General features: G+C 38.8%; 1 protein-coding gene across 12 annotated transcripts in view; it reads left to right on the plus strand.

The window, feature by feature from the left end:
- The window catches only part of enah (ENAH actin regulator), a gene marked incomplete at its 3' end in the record, with an annotated part of 102,787 nt that overhangs the window by 73,282 nt on the left and 11,199 nt on the right, over positions 1-18,306 (plus strand). For 8 of the 12 annotated variants that reach the window (XM_079639621.1, XM_079639623.1, XM_079639617.1 and 5 more), the window contains 2 exons: positions 13,238-13,602; positions 17,343-18,077. In XM_079639621.1, the coding sequence (XP_079495747.1) occupies positions 13,238-13,602; positions 17,343-18,077 (1,100 nt within the window). The remainder of the gene's footprint in view (positions 1-13,237; positions 13,603-17,342; positions 18,078-18,306) is intronic. The other 4 variants (XM_079639619.1, XM_079639628.1, XM_079639627.1 and 1 more) reach the window with 1 other exon arrangement.

Raw genomic sequence — 18,306 nt, forward strand, 5'->3', positions numbered from 1 at the left:
ACAGCCTGCTTGACAGATTTCTTTTCTTTCTACTCTTTTCTTCAATAATACCATACTATCGATGCAACTTTTGCATCCTTATTAGATTTTTAGTGCAGTAAGGCTTAAAATATTATTATATAGCACAAGAGGATGTGCTAGATGATGTGTAGTCATGTTAACTCTTTCCCTGACAGTGTTTTTGAAAAAAGTTGCCAGCCACCGCCAGCATTTTTGAAATAATTTTCACAAAGGTTTCATGGCCCCTAGAATAATTTGTTGTATGAATATTTTATTATGCAATATATCAAAAGAACAGACCCTCTGCTTTTAAAGAAACAAACAAACAAAAATGTTTTATTCTACCTTTTATTTCAACACTTGAATATGGGTAAGTGTCATAGAAAAAATTAAGATAAACACGTTTTTTTCAAAGACTACATCCAGATCGGATTCAGAATCATGATCAAAACATAATGGAGTAGATAGAGCCATTCAACACCCCCAAAGCTTCACAGTCCAATACCTCATCCTGGATCAACTTTTCATTCAATAACATTAGGCAGTTATTATTTATATACTGTTTAATATTGATGATTGCGTTATTTTACATATGTATCTGTTTACATATGATATTGTTTATTTCTGCTTCTTTTTTGCCTGTGTTTTGATCAGGAGAGTCAGTACTCTTTCAGAGGTTGCGTAATACAGTAGGTCCCTACCGTAAACTGTAAACACCGAACACGAAAGCTTGAAATTTCCGTCAATGGCTGGAAAGCGTTGTCTCATAAATGATGGAAATTGCTATTAATGACGGAAAAAGTTAAGTGCTGTTGTTAGACATGGCATTTTATATCTATTTTATAATGAATAGGAATTAAGAGGGTAAGTAGCAGTCAGGCACTGCTAATTTAATGCTTTTGATTAACTGATCATCATAAACCTCTATAAAAGCAGAAGTTTTGGCAGTTTGCTGTTCTAGAGCATGCAGGTGTGTAACACAATGCCAAGGAGTAAAGGCATCAGCAATAATCTTAGAGAAGCAATTGTTGCTGCCACCAACCTGGGAAGTGTTATACGGCCGTTTCCAAACAATTAAAGACCATCATTCTACAGTGAGGAAGATTATTCACAAGTGGAAAACATTTAAGACAGTTGCCAATCTTCCCAGGAGTGGACGTCCCAGCATATTCAGACCAAGGTCAGACCGTGCAGTGCTAAACCCAAGTACTAGACCTCAGACTCTACAGGCCTCAGTTAACATGTGAAATGTTCAATTTCTTGACGGTACAATTTGAAAAAGTATGGCATGTTTGGAAGGGTTGCCAAGAGAAAACTGCTTCTCTCTAAAAAAAAACATGGCAGCACGGCTCAGTTTTGTAAACTTGCATCTGAACAAGCCACAAGACTTCTGGAACAATGTCCTTTGGACAGACAAGATCAAAGTTGGAGATGTTTAGCGGAAACCAAACTCAGGATGTCAACACCTCATACCACCTGTCAAGCACTGTGGTGAGGAATGATGATTTGTGCTTGTTTTGAAGCCACAGGACCTGGGCTCCTTGCAGTCATTGAGTCGACCATGAACTCCTCCGTACAGCATACCGAAGTATTTTAGAGTCAAATGTGAAGCCATCTGTCCGACAGCTAAAGCTTGGCCCGTAATTGGGCCATGCGACAGGACAATGATCCCAAGCACACCAGCAAATCTACAACAGATTGGCTGAATGAAATCAAGGTGTTGCCAGTCAATGTTCAGACCTTAACTAGACTGAAATTCTGTGGTGGGACATTAAGAGTGATGTGCCTAAATAAATGCCCACAAACCATCAAAGTAATGAAGCAACGTTATAAAGAATAGGCAAAAATTCCTCCAGAATGATGTGAGAGACTGATAAAGTCCTACAGAAAATGATTGTCTCTACATATACACATTTTAGATCTGGTCTATTTCTGGTTTCAGAAATAAATAACAGATTTCTGGTCTGTTTTAGATGAACAACAACACCTGACACAATGGAGAAGCCATGGGTGACAACCTAAGTGCATTTAGTGTGTGATTTAATTTATATTAATAATGTGTGCCTTTGTGGGTGCGTTATCAGAAAATCATTACAAAGGGGCAGAAAGATTATAAAAACTATCCTTCTGCCCAATTTGTTCTTTAGGTTAATGTACAGCATCATTCACAATAAGCACAGCAACTTTTATTATGTAAAAAGGCTCCCTTTTGAATTTGTGTTGTCCTTAATGACTTAATGAAAGTTATTATTCTTTGCTTTGATGGAGAGTAGGGAAAGATCTTCTAGCTCTGTTACATGAGTGTTTCTCCATCAGTGATGCATCATTCCATGAGACGACCCAGAGGAGTCTGAGGCGCTCTGTAGAATACTGAACATGATCTCAGTCTTTTGATGGTGACTCAGCATTGGTCATGTCCTACTTCTTTGCTACAGAAGAGATGTCAAATCTTCGCAGGCTTTATCTGCAGAGCCCCCTGCAGCCTGTGAAAACATTAACTATTGGTGTATTCCCTGCATGCTGTAAGCCAGGCGAGTACACCGTTGGACACCGGTGCGCGTCTTGCATAACAAACATTGTTTAGCTGCCTTTTTCGCTCCAGACAAACGTGCTCCACGGCATAGCGAAGAGCCTGAGGAGTGTACATGGATTCAGTTCACTGCACACACAATACTGATTTGTAATCATCTGTGTCAAGTTTTCACATCATGGCTGTGTTTTGGATTTTATTAAAATAGTGTGGGACGGACAATGCCTGCACTCTTGGATAGATGCTGCTGTGGAGGGTTTATTAGCTCTGGCCTTCCCTTCAAAACTGGCCATTTTTCACAAAATAATGTTCCGTGAAGTGATTTTTCTCTGTTTTGTATTCTAGTTGTAGGCAAGGTCACAGAGTCTTTGTAAACTGTGTGAATTTATATTGTGATGAAAATGAACCGATTTCTAAAATGTTCTATAATGTATTCAGTTTTACCATAGGGTGCCCCAAGACCCCAATTTCAGCATAAGCTGTGATAGAACATCAACTTTGACCCCAGTTTAAGCATAAATATGCTTTCATGTCAGAGAAAGTGTTGGGTCAGATTGAAATAAGCTGGAAATATATTGAGTTAGAGTGCTAAAAATCATGATGAGACCCAGTGTTTAGTATTATTTGTATGTTATAATACATATTTGTTTATATATAATATTTATTCATATTTTGAATTTACTTTATTTTAGTTTATTTTACTATATTTTAGCTTTTTTTTTAAAAATTCAGCATTTAAATGAATGAAGGTGATTTTAATAGTTTAAGTTAGTTAAAGGATAATTCCGGTATTTAACACCTTGAGTCTATATTGTAGTTTGTTTTGGATGAACAAAAACGAACATCAACGAACACCACTAACCACTCGTTGAGTTTAAACGAACATTATTGGCTGTTTTAATGACATTTTCGGACATGCCCATTGACTCCAATGTTAAATGGGTCCATGGCCAATTCTATTATAGTCAAAAACTCGAGAGAGGAACCATTGTCAAAAAAAATTTGTCCACCACTCTTGTTCATCCAAAACAAACTACAATATAGACTCAAGGTGTTAAATACCGGAATTATCCTTTAACAATAACAATACTGGATCCATTTCTTTGAAATCCCCATTGTTCAAGGAATGCTAGTACAATACAACGCTTTTTTATTATATTTTTATTTATAATTCACTTTTTTGGGTGCACAGAATTCACAGTTCGATTTTGATTCTGATCTCACTTCATTTCAGATTGATTTGGGTATATATTTCATTATCTCTTTGACTGACATGTAAAAGAAACGGCATACGTTTAATTTTGGGGTGAACTATCCCTTTTATATGAAGTTGAAACTATCATTCATACATTCTAACAGATAGTGTTCGTCAGCCAGGTGTTGTAATGTACATATAGTGGAAATGCTCCATATAAGGATATTTTCCTCTGTCTGTGAAAGATCAGCCAGAAAGTGAAGGGCTCATATTCTCTGAAAGAATGTCTTTGAGCGCGTGTAATGGAGTTGGCCTGCTGCCGCCCACCCGTCCGGCCGTGGCGTGCCGGCCCATAGCCATATTTAGCTATTGCAGTCAATGGAACCGGGTGCATGCTTACTGTCTGATGTCATCTCGTGATGCAAACCTGATACAATGCGGCTGAGAAGGAGAGCAGAAGAAAGGAATGAGAAGCAGGTTACTCAGTCATTTATAAACAGCCATCGGGGCATATGCATACTGTCAGATGATGAATTAGTAGTGCTGTCAGACAGACCAGAGTACTCTGGTGGTGTGAAATGAGATTTGACAAAAGGCTGCTTGGGTCACTATACTATAAGTGTCACATACTAGCATGCTATAGGAATTTTAGTTACTTCCGAAGCACACCAGTTGATTTTCTCTGAACAGTCACCTTGAAAAAGTCCTTAAAATGATGCATGAGTGAGTGTGAAGAAATTGTTGTTGCATAATATCCTAATACTCACTGTAAGAAATATATTGATGCAATGACAGAGAAGTGCAGTTTGGAACTTAAAGTAGAGACTTAAAGAGGATTTGTCACTCAGTCTTCTGTGGTTTCACATCTAAATTCTTTTAGTACGAGTCAGTGTCAAGTGTCCATTTTTGTTTGCGCAAAAAGAACCACTATGTTTGAGGCCTAGAATGTTCCTTCCTAAAGCAATTTTTTTTAGCTTCTATTTTTGTCTTTTAATTTTGTGGAGTGTTTTAGTACACACATGCTTTGAATTAGAGGCTTGAGCATTTTTGTAAACCTCACAATGAAATGATGACAAAAAAATTCTTGCACGACCTCAAAAATGGTGCATTTATACCCTTTTTGGTCGAAGTGCATGCCGTCTCTTGTACTTAAACATGCTACATTTGTGTCCCTTTCATGCTGGGAAAAATAAATATTTGGCCATGTCTCTCTTCACCAGGACAACACAGAATAGTTTCCAATGGATTACGTGTATATAGAATGTAGTTTTCCGCTTCATTTTTTTTTTCTCCAAGCTTTTTTTTTCTTCTAAATCCATCTTCACTCCAGCAGGACCGCAGTGACATGTGGGTCGACTCGTGTTCTGTGCGCCAAAAATATACTGTATTAGTATTTGATTAAAAAGACATAAAGTGGCATAATGGGAAGATAAAAATAGCCAGCAGGACAGCTTGATACAGGTTTGCTGCTCTGCCGGCTTTCAGCACATCTGTCAGGTGGAGACACAAAAGCCCATTTTCCCAACCGTATCCCGCTAGCAGGGCGAGATTGGAGCCACCACCTCATTAACAGACTGATGGCATCATTTAAAGCTGATCGTCATAATCATCGCCACTTCTTCACACTTCAGCACAATAATGCGCCCAGATCGCTCGGCAGCCACGTCCGGATGTCTATCATCGCTTTATGAATGACCCTTCATCTACAGAAAGCCCTCATCCTGCTTTCTGAGCTCCTTCGGGATGTGCTGCACCGCACTCTCTGCTCAAAGATGTTCTTCCTTCTGTATAGGGGAGAATCAGAGAGCCCAAATCTGTTGAAATTTTGGAGGAAGCCTTGCAAAAGAGACCATATGGCTTAGCTTGGACACAGCCAACGTTAACCAAATTGCTGGGCTTTTCCAGGAGAGAGGGGAACTGCACTTGCCGAAAAGACTTCACTATTGTGCTCATTCGGTTCACTTTCTCACCATGGTCTGTCATTTTTTTAAATCAATGTTGGCCTCTTTTCGACATTTAATATAATTTTTTTTAAGATTGCAGTAATTTCCCCTTTCTTTTGGACTGTACTTTTGCATACTTATTATAATTTTCTTCTATAACACCACCAATCTTCATACATGATTGTGGTGTTCAAGTTGGAAATCACATACATATTTCTTCACATTACATTTTTATGTGTTTTAATTTGACTTGTTTTAGTAAAATAGCTTGCATGAAATCCAAATCCTTGCTGGAAATCCAAGTTGCATTTCCTTAAAGCAATACTGCATACGATAATAAAATTTACTTTCATAGATTGTATATAACTGTATTTGAATAGAAGTGTATTTTTGTGTTACTATACTAACAGATTTTTTCACTTTATTCTCAAAACAAGAGTATGAAAAATTTGAGGGTGAGTAAACTGACAAAAATATATATTTTCTGAAGATAAATGTAATATAAAATATTTTTTACTGGAAAATGAAACAAAAATATATAAGAATTGTGGGGTTTTTTCAGTGTAATGCGATGACTTGATGAACACCACTGTTATTAGACATATATTATTCTATGCAATATACAGATATTTTTTTAATGATTTAACTCCTTTTTTCTGTGTTTTGCATTGTATTATCACCCTGTTTTAAATCCAATGAAGTCATACTGCCTTTAGAATCTGTTGTAGTAAGTTGTTGGAAGACATTCTGAATCAGGCTGTGAGCCGCCTACACTCCCTTAGCTACTGTTTCCTTGGTAACTGATGTCAGGAACGGAGACGCCAATAAATGGATCTGCTGCATGTTTCCCATCTTTCAAGCTTATTCCATGCTCGAGAAGGGGTGTTTGAGGGAAAAAGTAAGCAAATGTTGCATTGCTTGTAGTGTTTCCTATATTCAAAATGCTCTAGACTGCAGAAAAATTGCTCTAAACTAGTGTAGATTCCAAATTACTGTCGCTTTGGCCTGCTATTTGATAATTTTTTTATTTTTTTTATAGGGACTTTTTGACTTGACTGACTAACTTCTCCTTGAAAGAATACTGAATGGCCCTTTGACAGATATGTCTGGTCTGCTCCAAAACATGAGAACAATCCCAGCCATGCTTCATTATGTCATTGCGGTGGAACAATAAAACATACATTTAAGTGCCTTTAAGTTCCACCAGCTTTGTTGAAAGGGGTTATTATGTAAATGCAAAGAAATGTTGAAGAACCAGGGTGCTGGTTTTCTCCGACATGATCATAAAGAGGTACATGCATACAACGATACATATTCAATTCAATTCACATTATGAAAATGAGCTTCAACTCAAGAGAAAAACGCCTGTTAAACATGAAGTTGAGGGGTTACTGAACCCCTCAACCCCATATTTTGGCCCCTTCCGGTCTCTCGCCTGAGAGCAGATCCCGCTTCTAATTTTAAGTGTTTGTGCTGCTCGTTATTTTCAGAATGTTGTGTTCTCCTGTGCCAGGGAATGCATATGTATCCAATGTGACTAGGCACAAATAAAGCACTCAACCGCAATGGTGCGAACAGGTCTGGGGTGTCGTTCTTATTTAAGAAACAAGGAGCGCACACATTTGATCCAATAAATCCTTTTTCCTGTTGGTCAAACGCCAGTTTGGTTTAACGTGATGTTTGTTCTGGGTTTATTTTCAGCAGCTTCCGAAAACAAGAAGCCCTTGATATTATTATGACCCCTCCATCCGTGTAGGATCGCTGGGATTGCACAGCAGTTGCATCATGAACAGTTAACCTCACCTGACCCGTATGTGTCATGACCCATCCTCGCTCTCATGTTTAAAATTAAATGTAGACCTTTAATATCACATGTCCATTTTACCTTATTTCTCTTAAGTGTTCGGTCAACGCTCCTCTCTATAGGAGGCTTGTTCTAATACCCTGCTCTAGGGGTGACTTATGGCTGGCTCTGCTATGGCTCCCGTGAACTTTTGCGGTAGTATATTACCACAGACATGAGCGAGGCTTCCTCTGCTCTTTAATTACATCTCTGAGAGCATGGCTCATACTCAGCAGGGATTTTGGGGGAAGTGGGACACGCTCTCAGCAATCCACCCCGCAACAGCCTTTCGTAATGGAGTGGCTCAGAATACATCCTCTGGGAACCCAGGTACAAGAACATCTCTGAAACAAGGCAACTAAATTAAGCAGATATAGAGAACTCGGGCAGTAGACTAAGCATTTGGAGGCTCTTTTTGGAAGGTCTTCATAGTTCGCTCATTCATGGTTAGCTCTCTATAGTTGTATTCCCCTCGACTCAACCCGACTGCACCTGTATGTTGAACATCTGACCCTTTGCTACAACAGATAAATGACTGACAGCCTAAAATAGCCAATCTGAGGGTACGTTTACACAACAAAGTTCCTTTGCGTTTTTTTGTGTACAGGCGACAACATTGTCAAAACGATCCCCGTTCACACGGATCCGTGAAAATGATTTAAAACGCTGTATTATGCATTGTAGATGGCGATGTCACTTTGTAAAGAATCCCACATAAGCCTAGACAGAACACGTAATACGCATGCGCATGACATCACCGTTTTCACGAATGTTCAAAAAACAGTTTGTTTTCAGGCCCGCAAAATGCTGTTGTGGTTTAAATAAACGGCCAAAATGCACAAGTGTCCCTTTTTAGTCTTGTAAACGGCCCCTATATCGTTGCACAGAGAAGCCTTGTTGCTATCTGCCATTTTGTTTGTCAAGCTTTTATTTTGGCAATTTTTTTTTACTATGATAAAAATTAGTTTTATGGCACATGTCATTTGAGTATCCAGAGAGGCTAGTTAATTAAGTTTGGTTCGTTCCATTCCCGAAATCACCTGGTAATCTAAAAAAAATGCAAGTGTTGGATCAGACTTGTCTGTCTTTATCACATGTGGCGATTCGATAGTATTGCGATTTTTGGGCCATGATTCAATCTTATTGCGATTCTTAACATATTGCGATACAGCAAGTATAGCGATTCGATTCTGTGATATATTGCGATTTATGTCCCCCATATTTTTATAAAGGCATTACAAAAAATGAAGAAAATAAGACTGCTCAACTCACTTCAAATGTCACATTTAATTCTGTGAACATTATCTTCTACACATTAACTGAAGTGTAAAAACTTTGTCCTTGAACATTCAGGACACAGGACCTTATTACAGGACAGGACGTAATTATTCTCTAAATATTTCTCACATGAATGGTGAGCTCCCAGCACATAACTTTAAAATTATTTAAATACAATAGAGTAACATAAAGCTGACATAATAGAGTAACATAAACCTGAGAATAATCATATAAATAAGAGTAACTTAGAGCTTCAATCAAATTGAGAGAGAAAAAAAGAAGAAGAAAAAAAGTGTACTGCTAGAGTCCAGTCCTGTTGGCTGCAAGGTCATCAACCAAAATTAATTTGGAAATATTGGCATTTTTGTTTAGAAAAAAATCAAAAATCAGAGTTGTTGCTCAGATGTTAAAGTGCACCTCTGGGCCGTTACTATATCTCCTTTTTGATGAAAACTGGAATTTACCCACACTTTCGATTTGAAAGACGACGGAGCGCCGTGTACAACCGGTTGTGATTGTGAAGCCATTTTCAGTTGAATTAGGTGTTGAATGCACGACAACAAAGCACGCAACAAGCGCCACCTTGTGGATGTAATACACAAATGTAAATTATCAGAGTAAACTCCAAGAAAACTAATGGAGAAAACCCGAAAGTAAAACAGATAATTTTATAATGAAATATTGCAATACTTTGCGCTACTGTATCGATATAATTGCGTGTGCAAAATATTGCGAGATTGAACAGAATCGATCCCCCCCCACCTCCACCCCCCACCACTACTGTTAAGGTGTGTGTGTGTTTGGGCAGTTTTCATTGACACTAGTTCCAATTTAGGAAATTACTTGTCGTCATTTTGTTTGACGGACAGAGTATCCACTCAGGTGGACACAAATTGTTGGGTGTAGTTAAGTAACCACTGTCATAAGGTCTGTTGAATAGACATTGTCCTTACAGTTGGAATGAAGTGACATATTGCAAAGCATTTTCTCTTGCTGCTTTTACTTTAAAGATATTAAATTATCCAATATTGCAATGAAAAACCATCAAGTCAGATTCGAGGCAAACGTTGATCGGTTATCTGATGAGAAAAGCCTAATTTCAAGTGCTAACATTAATGTAAGCAAACAGAAACACATTATACTGTGAAATTTTTATTTCTGATATTTGAGGTATGTTTCAGTGACAGGACTGAGCAGGAGTGACCGTGTCAGTTGGAGCCTTCGGCGTAAACGTGCTCTTCTCAAGGGATCTTTTAAACAAGTGAGGTGTGGTTTTCCCCATCTTATTTTATTCTTTGGAAACTTGTGGAGGCATGATGTCAGTGCACCTGAGCTGATATTTGTCTTGGAGATGAGCGTCATACTGAGTGGAAGGTGTGCCTGGCAAGCTCCCAGGAAATGATATCATATACACCCATTCACACAAAAAGACATGTGGGAGATTAGTTGACAGATGGGCAGAACAGGATCACCTGTCTTAATGCAAACCCCTATGACGAGACTCTGATGTGTCTGATTATTTATCATCCAGTTTCCCATGACAGCGGAAATCTGGCAGGAAATACATTCAATGAGCACAAAAGGAGATCCTTAATGGTTATATAATTTAAAGGGATAGATCACAAAAAATGACAAAAGGTTAATGTGGGTGTCTTAAAGGAATAGTTTCCATCTTAAAATGAAAAATTTAATTCTTTACTAATGTTTCCTCAAGAAAAATAACATGGAATGCTTTCTCTTTTGCCATTAGAAACCTGGACTGTTTTACAAGTCATTAAATTACTTTAAGATTAAATCATTTTTATTAGGAACTCTTTGTTTTTTGTACTATATTACCAACCTTGTGAGTGGGTGTGGGGTCCTGGTAAACCCTACATTACGGGAACAAAATATCTCCACAAAAATGGCAATATCCAAAATCCTTGTCCTTGTGAGGACATTTTTTGATCCCCATGAGGAAAATGAATTATAAATCATAAGTGATGTTTTTTGAAAATGTCATAATGACATTCTGTCATAATGCAGAAAGTTTTCTGTGATGGGTAGGTTTAGGGTTATAGGGTTAGTGTAAGGGGATATAATATACAGTTTGTACAGTATAAAGATCATTGTCTGGAAAGTCCCCATAAAACATGGAAACCAGGTTTGTGTGTGTGATTTTTGTATTAATTTATTTGTATAATTTATTTTAGTGCTTTCAACACAGACACACACACACACACACACTCATTTATAGGAGTATTATTACATTTTACAATATACAATGTGTATTTGGTTTGTAGCGCTTTGGGTTTGTGAAATTATTAGAATTGTTATAATAGCAAATAGGTTTGAAACGACATGATTGTAAGAAATTACAGAATTGTCCTTTTTTGGGGAATGTTTTTTTTTTTAAAGTAAAATATTGTGGAAATTGTGTACAAAAACCTGGATTATGATCCTTAAATGATGACTTGAAGTTAAACTCCTCCTAAATACACCATGTCCTCTTTATGCTGTCAGGCTCTTTGCCTTTTGATTTGGTTTCATTCATGAATGCTCTTCAGTTTGTTCAGTCTTCAGTCTGCCCCTCGTCTTCAAGTTAGGTCCATCTGTCCAGTTTCAGAGCCAGAGCTGCAAACAGCCTGTTTTTCTTCATTTACTGTGCCTGCTCTCCGCAGTCTAAATGTATCTGGCTCTCTAATGTAATTACACACTGGAATTCTGTGCTGGATGCTGATTAAGCACATGACAAGCAAATCTTTCATAAACCCTTACTTAGCAGAACATCTGCAGGCGAGCTGGTCTGATGCTGAAGTTGGCACTTCTCGCACCTCTTGTGACCCATTTGAGCATGCTGCCATCTAGTGTATGGTGTGATGTACTGCCTTTATAGTGATCAGCTGTCTCCCGTATCTGGAAGAAAGCAAGTCATTTTTGTATTTTTTTTCTTTCTTTCTATAAAAGCCTATAAAAGTGTTTATTACTTCATCTGTCTAAACTAAAGCTCTAGGATGTTCTCTTCTGTGGACCCATTAAGCGATAGATGCAGTCAAATGGCAGCATCACTAGGACATGTTTTGGAAGTGTCCTAATATTTGTAGTTATTGGATTTCAGTTTTTCAACTATCTGTCAAAAGTGTTGGGAGAACCACTAGACCCAGATATGACTATTTTTGGTGTCAGTAGTGACAATGTGGAGCTGTCAAAAAAGCAGTGTATTGTGCTTGGAGCTGTCACACTCTTAACACGTAGATTGATTTTGCTCAACTGGAAACAAAAAAATCCACCTCACTGCTCTGCCTTGATTAGAGATGTTATACACCTTCAACTCGAAAAGATTAGATTTTCCTTCAAAAAGAAGACTGATAATTTTTGTAGTATGGAAACCCTTTATTTATTATTTTAATAAGACAGCAGTATTGAAACTTAACTCCACTACTACTACTACTCCCCCCCCCCCCCTTCTTCTTTTTTTCTTTACCTGTGTTAAAATATAAATTGTTTACATATGTAAGTAAGAATATTTCTGCACACTTGTATCTGCAAAGTGAATTTTTTGTTTTTATTTGTGCCAATATAGAACATTTTATAAAGAGAATGTTCAAAAGTTTCTTACTGAAAATGTTCCTAAGGCCAGGGTTAGGGTTAGTGTTAGGGTTAGGGTTAGGGATAGGGTTACTGTTTTACAAATAAGCTCCTGCTATACACTGACTGAAATTTAAACTGACCAAAACTGTTCCACAAGGTTACTTTTCAATTATCTACATCTCATCAATCATCTATGAAAAACTGTCATTATTAATATTCTTTATTTAGATCAAATATATTTAGCACAACATATTTTTTAGGCTAGTCCAGCTGCACTTGTATGTTTAATGTTGTAATTTACATAAATTAGATGTTTTTTTATTATACACCACCATTTAAATTTTTTTTGTCTGTAAGATTTTTAAATGTTTTTGAAAGATGTCTCTTATGATTCCCACGGCAGCATTTATTTGATCAAAAATACAGTAAAACATTTGTGAACTTTTTTTCCATTTTAATATATTGTAAAATTGTATTTATTTGTGTGATGCTGAATTTTCAGCATCATTACTACAGTCTTGAGTGTCACATGATCCTTCAGAAATTATTATAATATGCTGATTTGGTGCAAGAAAAAAATATTATTATGAATATTGAACCCCCCCCTAGGATTCTTTAATGAATGGTTAAAATAACGTTTTGTAGTCTGTCACTTTTGATCAATTTGTTTGTGCCCTTGCTGAATAAAAGTTAATTTCTTTTAAAAAAACAATTCATACTGACTCCTAACTTTTGAATGGTAGTGTATAGTACCAAAACTACCTAAACCAAATCAGGATTCGCTAATGCGGTGTTGTGGCGTGGTTGTTAAAGATGTAAAAAGTTGTAGGTTTACCGTGAACACTAGCTCATTCCCTTCTGCTCCGATGTGTCCTCAGGCAGCTGCAGGAGCTCCAGCGTCAGAAGGAGCAAGAGCGGGAACGACTGGAGCGAGAGCGACTAGAGCGGGAACGGCTGGAGCGAGAGATGCTGGATCGGGAGCGCACCGAGAGGGAACGGCAGGAACGGGAGCGGCTGGAGAGGGAACGTGCGGAGCAGGAACGTCTGGAACGTCTGGACCGACTGGAGCGTGAGCATCAGGAGCAGGAGCAGCTGGAGCGAGAACGCCAGGAACGGGAGCGCGCCGAGCGGGAGCTGATGGAGAGAGAGCGTGCGGAGAGAGAGAAGCAAGATAGGGAGCACCAAGAGCAGCTGGACAGAGAGCAGATGGACTGGGAGAGAGGGAGACGCATCTCCAACGCCGGTGAGCATCTTTATCTTCTCCAACGTCTTTTTATAGACAGGGCTGACTGATAAGATGTTGACAGGATAGGCTGAGGTCTAGATGAATGAGGTTTTAACACAAACTAAGAATATATGTGGCGTTTCTTCTGTTGCTGAGCATGCAAATGCCTGTGAAATGCTGTTTGTGTACATTAGAAATCATTTATTACCGCGCTGCATTTATTACGCCCATGAAATTATATTTAAAACTATTTTTAATGTTATTCTTTTATGTTAACTATGTGTTCGAACTGATGCACCGATATTACAGTTCTGGCTGCTAATTGTTTTCATACTATGGCTGATAACCGATAAACAACATATTAAATATCTGTACTTCTTTGCCTAAAAATAACTCGCCACATTCGGATAAACTCAAATAAATGCGACTCTTGTCCATGTTAAATCAATTATTTGATGTTTAAGTGAATGTAATCAGCACCACAACAATATAATAAAAGGAACGAATAATCAATATTTTATTTTTTAATTTGAATATGGAAAATATTCAATTGGAGATGTACATCTCTACTATAATGCATCTCGATGTTTCCTTTTGTTGTTCTTGCTGTGAAATATATATTTAGTATGCGCTTGGCCTCTTGTTCGACGGGACACTACCTCCTTGCGTCTTATTATATCAATAGGCGATCTTCTCCTGACGTGTCCATCTGTCAGTGTGTTGGAAGAATCTGAATCCACAGCTTGAAAGATGATGGAACTCACAAACTAAGCACATTTCTCTCACACTCCTGTGTACAGCTCACTAGGATTATAGGTTACCTGCCAGGGCTTGAGAATCGGAGGGGGGGGGGGTTTCGATTCAATATGAATGTGGCTTTAACCTGTTTTACTTTTGTAATTTGACATAAGTCTGATAGAAACAGGATATTCAAAGGGAAAAAATGTCGGACATGTTTTTTTTTCCATCTGTGTTAGATTGGATCGTGAAAAGTGTGCGTTTCAAGTTTCCTAAAACATTGGCTTAATAGCTATTTGGCTATTGGTTAACATTATCCAGTATAAATAAGATTAGCAGAAAAGTTTTAAAAGTTACAAAGTTTCTTTTGCTTTAGAATAACATGCACATTTGAATAGTTCACAATAAGACGAGGAACTTGCAATAAGACATACATTTTGACTTACTGTTGGCTTTAAATGGCCTGTTATAAAGTTGTGTATCTGAGTTCATCATATTAGATACAATTCTCAGAATCATGCGCCATCCAAAAATACACATGGGGGAGGGGATGTTTATTCCACAGACACTGTATGAGTGGCCAGGCATCAGGCTTTGATGGGCATAATTGTCATTCAAGTGTTAAACATTTGTGCACGGTATCTGTATTATATGCCACTGATGTTGTTTTTTGGATATAGCAAGATGCAATGTTCCACAGAAGGAATGTCAAACGTACATCAGTACCAAGTCATAAACTTTTTAAATACTATATAGTTTGCTCAGGGGTGTATTGAACCTAAATTACTACTAACTCAACTGGTTCTGTTACACATTAACATACTAGTAGTTTTAACTTTTACAGAAAAATAAAGCTTTATTCAATTGCAGTGAATTGTAAATATTGACTGGTTTTTCCTCAGTGATATTCACTTTACATACTCCCGAAAGCTCTCAAGGAAGGCTCACATAAATGTTTTCAGTGTCCTTAAAAAAAAGAAAATGCTTAGACAAATCATTGTACAGCTAGTCTGATGTGTTTCTCACTGCGGTATTGACTGGCAGGTGCTCTTAATGTTTTATTCTGACTGTTGAATTGACACTAAATTGAGTTCTCTGTCTGTTTTGAAGTCTTTCTGTATGGGAGTTGTATTTTTGGTGGATATTGTCTTGACTCTGTGACTTCTGAGAGAAGTCATGTCTGGGAGAAGGATCATCAAGTAAATACCCTGAGATTCTGCCGGATGTGTGCAACAAAATCTGTATTATTAGTCGAGGCACAATAGGGATAAGTGAAAAGAGGTGTGTAAATGGATAACAATAGCCAAAACTTTTTGCTAAAGGTTCACTTCAGCGCATGATGTTCAATAATTTCTAAATAAATACTCATTAGTATTAAAAACTGTGTATTTGAGTGAGGATCCCTAGTCACAAGTTGATTTCTTAAAGTTGGATTAGTCCAAAGAGCACAGCCGATTGGTCTTGCCATGTGACTGCCTGTGCTTTAGGAGTGGAAGAATTTCATTAAGTCACTCTGGTGAACATACTGCGTTACATCACGGGTCATGTGGTCTGCTTGTCAACGCTAATAGTGTGGAAACGCAGAGGAGGCCAGTGAAATGGAAGAAAGTAAGGTACAAATAGGCTACACCATTTAAAACAAGGGAAAAAAGCTGCACTCGTGTCATGAAGCCAGCTTGAACGATGGGAAAGGGTTAATAACCTGAATGTAGGGCATGATAATTTGTGTTTGCCTGTGTGTTGACGTGTATTTTGAAGAGTGCTCAGGGGGCGTGGTGGGCTTCACGCAGCAGGAGGGCAGCTGTGTCTGCAGGCTGCTTATGAGAATCACTAGAGCAGAAAGATTTGGCCAACATATGGCAGGCAATGACTCTTACAGACTCTCTATAAACCAAAACATGAATTTACATGCATTTCCTATATAAACAAGCATAAATATATGGCAAATTATAATTATTTTAATTCATAATTAATGCTTTCATTCAGCAAGAATGCGTTCAATTGATCAAAAGTGACCATAAACACATTTACAATGTTACAAAACTGTTCATGTAAAAAGAAAAAAATGTTTTTTTATTTTTATAAAATCTTTATATTCATCATATATATATATTTTATTTTTTATTTTATTTTTTATCACAGATTCCACAAAAATATGAAGCAGCACAACTGTTTTCAACACTGATAATAATCAGACATTTTTCTTGAGCACCAAATCAGCATATTAGAATGATTTCTGAAGGATCATGAAAAAATAATGTCAGAAATTCAGCTTTGATATCACAGGAATAAACGACATACAATATATAAAAATAGACAGTTATTTTAAATTGTAATAATATTAAATTGTAATAATAATATTTTACTTCTTTTAAAAAAACTTACTGAGCCCATAAATGTGTATACTTTTAGTGCGTAGTACGTTTGTGATTTTTGTACACAGCTCCTGATTCACCAATGATGTTGTTTGAGTGGAAATTTTCAGTGGACTATTGGGTTGAATTAGTTTGAACCCTTTCAGATTTTAATGTGATATTAGTATACCGTATAAAGTGCAAAAAGAAAAAAACAAACAAGTTTTCATTGGCAAAACTTCTATTCATTATAATTGTCATGGCATGCAGAGAGTGGACTATCCTTTAGCAGGCGTGTGATGATACTGAGACCCTAACCTCACGTGCATCCAGGAGTTACAGTAACCCTTCGGTGCCGTCTCCTGGAAGTACTACATGCTAAACAGGATGTTTGTGTAACATTTTGCCCATGTGTTGGAGTTGATCTATCTTTTCCAGTTCATGATGTTTTCACAGCTAACCGATTGTACTAATTCTAGTGTGTTCCCTGTTCATAGACAGAAATAAGAACATATGATGGACTTGTAGGTCTCTGCTGGTTTTCTTGCTTCATTTGCCCCCTTTCTCTCTTCTGTCTCCTTCCCCCCTTTCTCTCTTTGTCTTGTGTTCTTTCCCTTTGCACGGTTGCTGCTACCTCCCTCCCTCCTATCCTCCGGTTGTGTGCAGCATTTGAAAGCACCCTCTACACTCCTCCACCTCCTGAATACAACAAGACCACCTCCTCCTTACCAGTCTCTCCTTCCACACCCAGTTACCCTCCACCGACGCCATTGCCCTCCACAGCCACTCCTCCAACCCCGCCCCTGCGTCACTCGGCCTCCCGATTCGCCACATCGCTAGGCTCCGCCTTCCACCCGGTCCTGCCCCATTACGCCACTGTCCCTCGCAGACAACCTGCCCCGCCCACACCGCCGCCCCCTGCCCCAGCTCCTCCTCCTTTTGCTCCGGCCTCCAAATCTGTCATCTGGACGGCTAACAACTTCACTCCCTTACCGCCTTCTCCTCCGGTCATGATCAGCAGCCCCCCGGGCAAGGCCACGGGCCCTCGCCCGATGATCGCAATCCCAGCCCCCAGTCCGCTCTCCCAGAAACCCCCTTCGCCCATCTCGGCGCCCAACGGGCCGCCCACCTCGCTTCACTTCCACACCTCATCCCCCGTCTCGGGTCAGCCATTCTCTTTACCCCCGACGCCACCCCCTCCACCGCCCCTGTACTCTCCCTCACCCACCTTGCCCACCGCTCCCCTTGTGTCTTGTCCCTCACCCCAGCCTGCTGTTCTCCCTTCTCCTTCCACAGCCTTCCCTGCCTCTGCTGAGCACTCTGTAAACTCTGGGTTGGGAGACTCCTGCTCCTCTGCTCCAGAGCTGCCCACTCAGCCTGCTGACTTCCCCAGCCAGCCGGGTAAGGCCTCTTCTGTGTCGCTCAGCCTCCACTAACCCGCTAATTGGGGTTCGAGGAGGGGGCCTGCCATGTTGAGCTGGGTTGCTTTTGGCTGCAATTGGCTACTATCGATTGCTTGTTGGCTCAATATGAAAGTCCTCAGGAAATATTTAGCTTTTTTTGTCTTGTCTGTTGGGTTGTACTGGTTCCTGTGATCATCGGTCTGATGAATGCTCGTTTGTGTGGCCTG

The sequence above is a fragment of the Phoxinus phoxinus genome (genome assembly GCF_949152265.1).
Source record: "Phoxinus phoxinus genome assembly, chromosome: 16".
Classification (NCBI taxonomy): domain Eukaryota; kingdom Metazoa; phylum Chordata; class Actinopteri; order Cypriniformes; family Leuciscidae; genus Phoxinus; species Phoxinus phoxinus.